Source organism: Sinocyclocheilus rhinocerous, unplaced genomic scaffold (assembly GCF_001515625.1).
Source record: "Sinocyclocheilus rhinocerous isolate Xijiao unplaced genomic scaffold, SAMN03320098_v1.1 scaffold2307, whole genome shotgun sequence".
Lineage (NCBI taxonomy): Eukaryota > Metazoa > Chordata > Actinopteri > Cypriniformes > Cyprinidae > Sinocyclocheilus > Sinocyclocheilus rhinocerous.
Genome location: NW_015642048.1, coordinates 178,167 through 189,672, shown reverse-complemented (window position 1 = coordinate 189,672; position 11,506 = coordinate 178,167). Strand labels below are relative to the sequence as shown.

General features: G+C 38.9%; 1 protein-coding gene across 1 annotated transcript; it reads right to left on the bottom strand.

Annotated features, from left to right (window-relative positions):
* Positions 1–797: 797 nt before the first annotated feature.
* Positions 798–11,235, bottom strand: capn8 (calpain 8). Its single transcript, XM_016572103.1, has 21 exons — positions 10,956–11,235; positions 10,435–10,504; positions 9,133–9,251; positions 8,753–8,886; positions 8,303–8,471; positions 5,081–5,164; positions 4,915–5,000; positions 4,761–4,835; positions 4,519–4,679; positions 4,258–4,427; positions 3,784–3,795; positions 3,110–3,321; positions 2,839–2,875; positions 2,632–2,697; positions 2,490–2,547; positions 2,301–2,365; positions 1,771–1,839; positions 1,502–1,580; positions 1,276–1,392; positions 1,099–1,157; positions 798–1,005 (listed from the first exon to the last, which is right to left on the bottom strand). The coding sequence occupies exons 1-21, from the start codon at positions 11,190–11,192 to the stop codon at positions 982–984; spliced, it is 2,103 nt and encodes a 700-aa protein (XP_016427589.1). The 5' UTR covers positions 11,193–11,235; the 3' UTR covers positions 798–981.
* Between the last annotated feature and the right edge of the window lie 271 nt (positions 11,236–11,506).

Below are 11,506 nucleotides of genomic sequence, written 5' to 3'. Positions count from 1 at the left end.
TATATATATATATATATATACACAATGCTACTGAGAGATTACCAAATGTACTATGTCTTATAAATGATCCTGTTACCATTTTACTGAGATACTGCTCCAAACGATTCAGAGTGTGAGTGCACTGTTCGGATGATTCAGTCGCGAATCGATTCAGATAGATTTGCTAATCCGTTTAACAACTGTTAATTGAAAAGAACCGACTCAAACGAGTGAATCATTAGCGAATCGCGCATCGCTTGTTCTGATTCTAAACAGTTTACAGAACGATCATGATTGCGGTTAACAGTTGAAAAGGATTCTCAGGTCGTTATGGTAATCTCAATCCTCAAACGTATTTATCTGGGACTCGAGACTTAAAATGACGCAAACGTTAAAAACAGGTTGTGTCAAATCCTGTCCTTCCTTGTGTAGCCTACTAATCTCCATACTTGCTGGAAGACAGTGTAAATTCGGTGAGTATTGTCTATTGCTTATATTCAGCCCTATAAAATACAGCTACTATATATCATATCGACCTCAGTTTTTAATGTAAGAGCGTTCGTGGCCATTTTGAAGTTTAATGTGCAAGCCAAGGCTTCCGGTAGCCGTTTCCAGTTATTTTAGCTGTACAACAGTCTGTTACGCTGCTGGATGTTTGCAAACTCGTACTTTGTAACGTTACTATGTTGGTTGGTAATTTTTTTTTTTTTACACACTTTGTAGTGCTTTATTATTCTTTTAGGTATTGAGCAGCTAATGAATCATAAGTCTCTCACATAAAAAAAAACAGTCATGAGGTATCTGTGAATGGTTTTATTTTCAGCAGATTAGCACCATAAACAAATTGCATTCTGTAAGCAATACCAAATTTAGATACCCGTCTGATTTTACTCTGATTTTACTTATTGGTATTCAAGTTCAAGTTTTTCAAGTTTATTTGTGTAGCGCTTTTCACGATACAAATCTAGTGCAATTCTGGTGCAATGTAGGCCAAGTGGATTTTCAACTCAGGGCCAAGCACAGCCACTGCAAAACACACACAAAAAACACATTTGTAAATGAAAACGCTAAATTGAGAAGATACAAAAATCTTAATCCACATTCACACTTGTGCGTCACCTGCAGGATATCCAGCTCGATTTTCCCAGTGTTCTTCTTATCGAACGTTTTAAATATTTCTGTGTAGAGCACAGATGAACACGTTACAGTAAACCAGCATTAACACATTTTTATAATCTCTATTCATAGCTATTTATTTCCAGTAATTTAAACTGGATAATCTTCAGCAAAACTTACTGAAGAGCATTTCCAGGCGAATCAGGCAGCCAACAAAGCAATCAAAGTCAATGGCATACTGCTGATTAGCATAACGTGAGATTATCACCTCAAGTACCTCATTGTTCAGCTGGAACCCTGTGGAAAAGCAAATACAACCATTAATGCACTCCTTATTATGACCACTTTTAGAAAAAATGAATGACTATATTGTCCTCAATGGTCTGACTAACCATAGACTCATTACCTGCTTCTTTCACGGCATCTCTCATCTCATGGGAACTCATAGTGCCTGAGTTGTCTGTATCATGCTTCTTAAAAACCTCCTGGTGAGGTATGACAGAAAATCCACATTAACTATTTAACATCACTAAATACAATGAAGAATTTTCAGAACTTTAGTGCCCACAAAGTTGTTGCTCTGTAGTAGGGATGCAAAATAGATCTGTACCATGTTGATTATCAGCTGATATTACAGATTTTCATCTTTGATTTACACCAAAATATATATTATACCAAATATTTCTGGATCTTTTTCCACAGTATATGAAACTCCACAAGGCCGAGTTTGCTGCTGCCATCTTTCTGGACCAAGGTCAAGGGTTATAGGAGTGTTATCATGGTTAATTTGGTTGCTGTGTTTGTACATGAAATTATTAAAAATATTAGCTTAAACTCTCAGGGGGGCTTCAAGTAATTTATAATGGGTTTTAATGTTTTTGTCTCATCACTCCGGCCGGACAAGACATCACAATATGGTAAGGGCATAACATTTCCGTCTCACGCTTGAGGTATTCAGCCGATCACAACGCACTGGATAGCTGGCCAATCAGAGCACACCTCGCTTTTCAGAACGATGAGCTTTGTAAAAATCTACGCGTTTCAGAAAGGCGGGGCATAGAGGAGAAACAATAATGTACAGTAGTAATTTAAAGTCTCAGAGGTAAATATTTAAAGTCAAAAGGTTTCTGCTGACAAAAAAGTTTGTGAATCTCTGCATTAATCCATATAGATTCCATTCATATGATCCAGTGAGGTAAGGATACATCTAGCAGACTGATAATGTGGCGACAGGTTTCCATACTAAATCCATCTGTCTTCACATCAGTTTCTGTGTGAAATACCACAAAACATTTTGAAAATGACCAGTACAGAATGTTAAACAATTTCAAGGTGCTTTCAGATATATACATTTAAATAAATGTGAAAGAAACTGGGAAAGTTTGTTTTCCTACGTTTCGAGGTAACACTGTCCAGGATCTGCTGTAGTTCAAACACAGACACCTCTGAGTCCTGCGGATTGAAGACAAGATCATGTGTACTAGGGAAAAAAATTATATCAACCCAAAACTGAAAATGACCAGCCATGTGACTTACATTTCCAGCAGTTTGATTGAAAAGGTGTTTGAAATGTGGGTCCACATCACTCTCGGATATGTATTGCTGGTAAAGGAAAAAAATATTTAAAATCATTAAAAAAAGTAGCCTAATATTTGATTTTATATGGGGTATATCTGAATTTATAGAAATGTTTTTCTTATAAATCAAAATAATAGACACTATGTTTGTTAATAATAAATTCACCTTTTTCACGTCTGCACTGATCTCCGTATCCATCGGGCTGCAGGGACGAGAGTCAGAAACATCCATCATGCATTTGGGTGCAAATACAAGAATGTTCAAGGTACAGTTATGATTTATTGGTCTGACAATCAGATAGCAACCAAATGTCCACTCAAGGCAAAACAGAACCTATGCAACGTCACCACCATGTGGTCTAAAATGAGAACTATATAAACCCTTTTTTTTTTTTAAATACAAATGTTGAAATATATTAAAAACACTTGTGACAAACCTGGCAGCAGCCTCTTTCTCTGTGAACACACGCAGTACGAAGCTTCCCTTGCGATGCGACTCGAAAGTGGAGGGGATGATGACATATTCACCCGGAGGCAGTTTGAAGCGCTCGCTCACCTCTCGTAGGTTGATGAAGGTGTTGCTCCCTGCAATGGACCGCTGACGCAGCAGTACATCAGGACCGAGATTAATGTTATTTCGACCCATGAACTGCAACACAAAGATGGATGAAATGGCATCTGAAAACTTGTAAAGGTTGTTTTATTTAAATGTATTATGTGGCGCCCCAAAGCGACATGATGGGAAAAAATGGGAGGAAAAATGACATTTTAATGCTTTAATGTTCACGCCAAATTTTCACATTCTCTTGCAAAACAATTGTGTTCACGCAAAAAAACTTTAAGTTCCCTAACAAAAGGATTGTGTTCCTTTAAAAAACTTTTCATTTTTGCTCCCACCTCATATTATGTCCATCACAAAAGTTTTGCCAATGAACGCAAAGTTTCTTAGGGGAACGCAAAAAGCATTGAAATATATATATTTTTCTTCCTTTTTTAACCACCATCATGTCTCTTTAGAGTCTCCATAGTATCATAAAAATTGAAGAACAATTGGTTACGATTGTGGTGTTCAGTTACTCTTATGTACAAAACATGTTGAGCTCATACACACCTCATCTGGAACCTGAAAAACACCAAAGAATATTGTATAACTCAGTGTTCAAATTCATACAATTCACCACAAAAATATTCTGTTATTTAGTGGTAATGTTGATGGTCATGCCACTGGAAAAGTGTGTTAAATAAAGGGCAACAGTTGCGTTCTGGAAGTAAAATCACATTATTTTAACATTTGAAGACCTACCATGAGCTTAGAGGCAATTAATCAATATTCTTTCCAAACTCCAGGTGAAGAACTACACTACCCATGAATTGCTTCAAATTAAAGTTTTAAATGTGATTCATCTTGGAGCAGGTTGGTTTAGTTCAGGACTCTTTATTGTCTTTATTTTTTTTCTTTGAAGAAATTGTAGAAAATGAATGGGAAACAAACACCTCTGGAACTAAGACGATGTGATTGTGATTGTAAAGTTGGTGGTTCTGCTGGTTGTGGTGTTTCTAGTAATGTTGTCTGCAATATAGTTACCTTATAGATAGCGAAGCCAATGGTGTTCAGGTCTCGTCCAAACCGTTTGTCTTTACGACCATCTTTCTGCATCAGACCCACTAGGATCGTGCAGCCGTCCTCTCCATCAAGAGGATCATCATCTTCTTCCTCCAACTTGATCACATACTGAGGGTTTGAGCAGAATGTAGCTGGAGAGGAGGAACCAAACAGTCAAACCGTGGATCAAAAAACAGCTTAAACAAACCTAGTTTCAAGCACATTGTGGTTGATTTAATTTACCTGGGTTGTTCCTGCAACCCCCTGCAGTGGATCCCACCCTCCAGTTGCCTTCAAACTGGTTGTAGTTCCAGTGGCTCGCATCTTCGCTGGAAAGAGTGTCTGGAGTCAGATTACAGATCTCCAACTTTGAGAACTGTTGTATGAAGTCTGAATAGGCCATCCTGACAGGACAAGGAAGATTCGTCAGTATTCGTCAACATATTTTTTACGTTGTTGAGGGTCAAAAGCTCGAGCTCTCTTACCAGAACTCTCCATCTTCACCTGAATAAACCAATTTAGCTTTCTCCTCTGGTTGGATGCTGTTCCACTCTTTGGAACTGAAAAAGACATTGGAAATATTTGACAGGACTCTCAGGACTGATGTTGAAAGAGTAAGATCTGTTTAGGGAAACTCACTTGTCACTCCAAGGGCCTGTCCACTCCACCTGACCCCACGGGTTCCTGATACGCACCAGCTGAACCAGATGGCCGTAGGAATGAACCTGTAAGATGACAGCCATTAGGGCATCTTTTAAGTTTTTCCTATCAAATCCATATTTCAGTGTCAGTGCCGGTTTCTGACCTCCTCTGCGCTCGTGACGGAGTAGGCATGACCCTTCACCAGCTTCAGACTCGTCACCGCCTCTGACTCGTATGAACTGGTAATCTGCTCAATGATAATGCAAAAAATTCAGCTTTGCATCACAGAAATAAATTACATTTTAAAACATATTCAAATAGAAAACAGTTATTTTAAATCGCAATGTTTCACAATATTACGGTTTTTACTGTATTTTCGCGGTAAATTAATATATCGCATAGCACACTTACAAATTATATACACCTGACCTAGGAGTGAAAATGAAACAAGCATGAATGAGAAAATACAGAGTGGGACAAGCTTTATAAATAGAGTTCCATTTCAAGTCAGTCTCTTGACATTGTGTAAAATGCTAGGGGAAATCCCTTTCTTCAAACCTTCCTGAAGCCTTATTGAATCAAGCTATTGCACTGCAATAGCCAATGTCGTTTAGTGCTTGCCTGGTTGGCGGGCTCAGCCACTATAAAGTCAGTGCCGAGTGCCATATAACCTCAGAATCTTTTTCGTTCACATAGCTATTAAGACTCCTAATGCCCGCCGTTGAAGGCACACTCTCCAGTGGACGGTGCCTGGATTGCTGTTCCCTGCAGCATTCTGGTGAGTCTTTTATATTATGACAGATAAACTGTCCGCTCACTTCTTTTCCCCTCTGCCGCCGAGCCGCAGAGGCAGAAGCTGCGGCAGCTTGAGATAAGAAGTTTAGGTTTTGGGCCTACGACGTGTCAATTCCTGCATTCCTATCTGACATAAGATATAAAAAGCATGTGCTATTGCCCTGTTCATGTACTATATGCTTACATATATGCAGCCAACTGAGATGAGAGAGCTGAGAGTGCTCTCATTCAAGATGGCACTGCAGCTTTGGCATTTGGAAAGTGTGTGGGGGATTTACAAGCCCTCTCTGTCAAATACGAAAGTTCTGGCATGAAACTCTAGATGGCGCAGTCCGATGGATCTAACTCAATATGACATAATGTCATCATTATCACATGGCACAGCTGACTGGTTCTCTCCTGTATTGGTAGCCAATGAGGTTGCTGCTCAACATTCAAATACTTGGCTAATGCTTGTGGTAGCAGTTGCAGCACACTTCAGAAACCCTTCACCTCCCCCAGCTCCACCTGTATAGATCTGCTATGGGGTGATCATGTATGCTTTGGGGGTTATTCATATAAGTTATATGTGCAGCCGCAGTATTTTTTACATGCTCACAGCAGCATGTTGTGGATGTATTGGCAGTAGCAAGTCTCAGTACTATTCTATTCCGCCAAGACCAAATACATTAACATTGTCATGTACATTACCATGCCAGTCCCTCCGAGATTTGTCATGACAGAACTTTGTTTTGTCTTGTGCCTCCAGAGAAGTCGACTGCACAATAGGTGTTTGAGCCCACTCCACGAGGAGTTTGGCATCGTCATGGGCCTGGTTTAAAGGTATGTCTATACAGGACATTTGTTTGGCGGCGGGATAGTCTTTGCAAAACACATTTGCTAGGTTTTATAATGTGGAGATTCCCTCTTTCTTACTGCATGTTGTGTCTGTGCAAGGAGAAGACAGCGGCTGAGTAGTTATTGGATGACTGAGGCGCTTATAGCACAGTTTCCTGTTTTTACACTTTGTTCAGTAATCTTCAAGGGCTTCAGCTGTTATCTTGCTACTCTACTGTTACTCCTGTGCGTTTACCTCGCTTTGCAATGTTACAATGGATGTGTAATATATATGTCCTGCTATAGGACCGGGTTTATGTGGCATGCACCAATTCATTGCTGTGTCCTCATTTTCAAAACGTTTATGTGTCCTGCTTATATAAGCTGGTCAAATATATGCACCAATTCACTTGTTGCTTCATTATGAACACCCTGTATGCGCATTAGTCCATGCTGCTCGACTGTGCGCATGCTGATGGTGTCGGCGCTATCTTCGCAACTTGCCAGGTGCATGTCTGGGTGTTTCAACTAGGTCCGGTACCAGATTTAGAGGGGTGGAGCGCGCACCACGCTGTATTAACCTGGCTGGATCGAGGAATGGCACTTTTTTTACACAGCAGGGATTTTAAGCGTTCCCCTAGCATTTTATGCAATGTCGAGAGAATTACTTGAAAGGGAAAGTCTTGGGTTATTTAGACGAGACGTTATTAAAATCAATAAGCAGTGCAGTTATGCATATGCAGTGCAAACTCAATGCAGTTAGTTACACCTCAGAATTCTGAATTTTCTTTCTCGTCTTATTGTGCTTAAATGGTCAAATACACAATTATTTCAAAATGCTTGTCATGTGGAGTATTCACGTAAACAGTCGTAAATGTAAACAATTGGGTGAAAACTAGATGTGTTTCACTATATTGGATCCGTGCAGTCTGTCTTAAAGGGAAATGGCCTATTTTACCTGCAGCTGTCTGTCATTCATGTTAATATGAAAACAACAAAAGATGCTCTTTAATAGGAATCAGTTCATATTTGATTCATGCAGTGAAGACTAAACAGTGTTTTATACACTTGATTATTAAATTTATGTAGTATTACTTACTAGATGTTAAATAAACCTACTGTAGCTGAAAAACAAGTTTATTTAACTTGTATTTTTGTTCTGTTGTGTTTGTAATTTATTTCTTTGTTCTTATTTTTAATTTAAAAAGTAAAAATAGCTATATCAATATATATATCAATATATATATATATATATATATTGTTATAGTGAAATAAAATTTCTCATACCGTGAAATAAGATTTTGATCATATCACCCACCTCTAGTAGTGTGTGTGTATGTGTATATACTGTATATTGGACAATATAGTGGTTATCAGCTTCAAAATAAAAATTATTATTAGCCAACATGTTTATATCAGTGCATCCCTATTTATTATGTATTACAGCAATGATAATCATTATCACACATGAAACTCCTGGTATTTAGTGTGAGCCACAAGTGAGCTAACATTTGATATTTCCAGACACAAAATCCTTCTTTAAATATGGGTGAGTCCAATCCATTTGCATATGGGGCAAGTGTTGTTTGCAAGTCGCCTGCAAAACACCCACAAAGCACAGGCACATTTTTTGGGTTTCACAAGGAAATTGATATCCTAAATCTTCATAAATAATGTAAAAGCTTAGGTGTTTAAACCGTGTTTATTAATTAGACCACAGACCACAGTTATAAGTTTAAATGATGTGAAACAACAGAAATGGAATGTGACTCACATCAATGGAGCAGCCCAGTAATGATCCCAGCGTCAGTGCTTTCTGCATGAGCTTAAACAGGTATGGAGGAGCTTTGCTCAACTCGTAGTTCTCAGCGATGCCTCCAGTGAAATCCTCAAAACCCTCAGTGGTTGAACCTCCCGTCAGAGCTTCATATGAGCCGTTAAGCCTTCAAAATATGGGAATAATCAGCGCCACCAGTTGGTCAAGTCATGGATATGTGACATGTTGTATGAACATTGTGTGTTTTGTAGGCAGTGGTTTGGCACAGTGTTTACCAACGGTTTCAGATGACTCAGTTTCTTGATGTTATCTACTACTGATGACTACAGTTCAGCCAAAAGTTGGGTTAGTCCATATTTGACCCAAAGTTGGGTTGAAACAACCCAGCATTGTTTAGAGTGTAGTAGCAGGTAATTTATGATGAATAAACACATACTGTACACTTACTTTGCATAGGCCTTTTCCAACAGGGCGCTCCAGAACTCCGAGCCCTCGGCTGAATGAACAAACAGCAGCTTCCCATCTCTGGTGGGCAGCCGGTCGTCAATGACAACATCCACCCATTCACCAAACTGCCAGAGCTAAAGAGACGTGAATAACAACGATCAGTCTGAGAGTGTCCCCTTAATTTATCATTGGACTTCTAATAGGGTTATGTGTTGTAATTAATACTCACATGAGGTCCAAAAGTCTGAGACCACTAGTGAAAATAATTTTGTATGTTTTTCTAATGTTAGGGTTAGGGTAACATGTAACTTTTCTTCCAGGTTTTCAATCCCAGATCTTTAGTGTGGTCTCAGACATTTTGATGCCATGTATGTTCTGACCTGAAAGTGAAAGATGCCGGCATAGTCCTCTATAAAACTCTGTCCAGGTGGAACTACACGTTCCAGAATTGCATTATCCAGAGTCAAAGATGCAATAGCCGCCAGCAACCAACAGTCACCTGCCAATTAATTTAAATGTTATTAGATACTTCTGCATTGAGCTCATTGTTTAATGCAAACTGACTTCCAGTTCACTTTTTACAGATATTGCCCTCAAGGATCAACCTGGGCTTCCATGTTTTGCTCAAAGAGGATCCTGCGTGTATACATCTTGCTCAATGGTGATGGTGGTTGGACCATTGTGGGGTTTGAACCTACAACCTTTAAGCTTAACTTTAAGTATAGGTTTTTAACCACTCCCATATCTCACAATATGTTTTTCCACAACACAAGAAATGCACTTGCGTTGTGAGGTAACTTTAATTAGTGGTTGCTAAAGCTAGCATCACTATTATTGTTGTTCATACTTTGTTCTTATCCACTTGCCACTAAAACCTGAGCATGTATTTCGCCCCACACCATTTGTGCTATGGTCATGAACATTCTTAAGTAAAACTTCCAAAAGGGTGTTTTCACAGAACCTTCCAGTGAACAGTTCTAAAAGAACCATTTCTTCTTGTTGTGAAAAAGAACATTTCAATATTCTGAGGAACCTTTTTACCTTTTTGTGGAATGACAGGATTCCACGGATGTTAGAAGTTTCGCATGGAGCCATGAATGTGAATAAAGAACCTCTATTTTGAAGAGTAAATGTATGCCTTCTACTTTATGCTTTTTACCAAAACGGATGAAAAAAAAACTGAAGGAGGCAGTGAGTCATATCACTTCAGTTTCAATTGAGTTCGATCCATTTCTTTTGGAATTTCATGTATCATTTTAACTGGGCAGTGTTTTTCTTTTTTATTAAATGTTGATAGTTAAATGTTAAAAGTAATTGTTATTTAATGTGTTTTTGAGAAATTAAGTATCACATAAGCCACATATGTGACATAATTCCTGATATAGCGATTATATTTGTTGTGTCATGGTCATTAGCACGGCACAATACGAGTCTGTGTGGGTTTGGGGTGGAGGACAGTTTACTCACGTCAACATAAAGCAGACACACCAGCAGATAGAGGTAACTAAACACCTCATTTAATATAGTAATGCATAAAAAAAATATCCTGAAATTCCATATTCATCACGTTTTTTTTAATGCTGCACGTCACCTGTATTTGTTACTGGAATTCGTAAATAATTTATGAATTATGCTACAGGCCATACCCGAACATCATTCTGATCAAAAGGCTTGTTCCTCACCTAAAGCTCCTTGGCAGATGTCTGTCCGTTTGGCGCCGTCCACAATGAACTCCGGGTTTGAGCAGAGCTCCTTTAAAAAGGGACAATGTGAGAACAATTAGAGGTGATAGTGTTACGTTAAAGGTACACCTAAATAACAATAGCTTGTATTTGCTCTTAGCAAACAGCACATGTAAATGGTTCAGTTGAACTAGTGTGCTGTGGCCTGGGTATTCATAAAAGAAAAAAATACAGATAAAAAGCATCGTATTTATATAACAATGCAAACTGATGAGCAGAGAGTCTGCATGTTGTAAGTATCAACACACACATAAGATCAGCCTCACACCTAAAGAGAAACCTGAGCCGCCGTCGGTTACTATAGTGAGCATATCGGCGCACACGCAGGAAAACATATATTGGGTAATTGGGTAAAAGTAATTTTAAGGTTCGTCTCATGTAGAAATAAATTCTATAAAACACACCTTAATATTTACCCAAACTCCACCTGTGTGGAAGAAAGCAAACACTCACTGCAGTACCTTAGGTCTCTTCCACTGCACTCCTCTGGTCTTGAAGGAGTAACGTCCGAGTTCATTGTATCCCAGAGAGTCGGATTCGGCAGGGAAGGTCGGGTCACAGAACAGGGTTTTTTTCACCAGACACTCCTGCTTCAGGGTCTGGTAGTCCTGCTTGTTGAAGGGAATCGCCTTCTCGTTTGTTCCCACTCCTTCTCCTCTGTCCTGCCTCCTAGAAAGAACTTTAGCGATATTAGACATGCTGCCCTTTACTCAGGTTTCTCTGAAGCTTGTGTAGTGTGCGTGTTTCTCTGAGACTGATGCTGGTTGTAAAGTGAGAGCTGCTGTATGATAAAGCAGTGAGGGGTGGAGTCAGACCCACCCGTCAACACATAGAGGCAGGTGTTGCTTTTTTCAGTGATGCAAAATGAACTAAAGCCCATTGTAGTAGATACATTTTGAATAAAATGTAAACACTTTAGTTCATTTACTTTACTTTAGGAAATTTATAAGTGAAGGAAGGAAAGAAGTGAATGTAAATGTTATTTACGTTGCACATACATATTATATATTTA

Bases quoted from the DNA above. Each gene is read 5' to 3' on its own strand.
- capn8 (XM_016572103.1), bottom strand. From the start codon at position 11,192: ATGTCTAATATCGCTAAAGTTCTTTCTAGGAGGCAGGACAGAGGAGAA. The intron at 10,505-10,955 runs GTACTGCAGTGA...CCCTTTTTAAAG, and splicing joins TGCAGTGGAAGAGACCTAAG to GAGCTCTGCTCAAACCCGGA. The intron at 1,393-1,501 runs GTAATGAGTCTA...GCTTTTCCACAG, and splicing joins AGATGCCGTGAAAGAAGCAG to GGTTCCAGCTGAACAATGAG.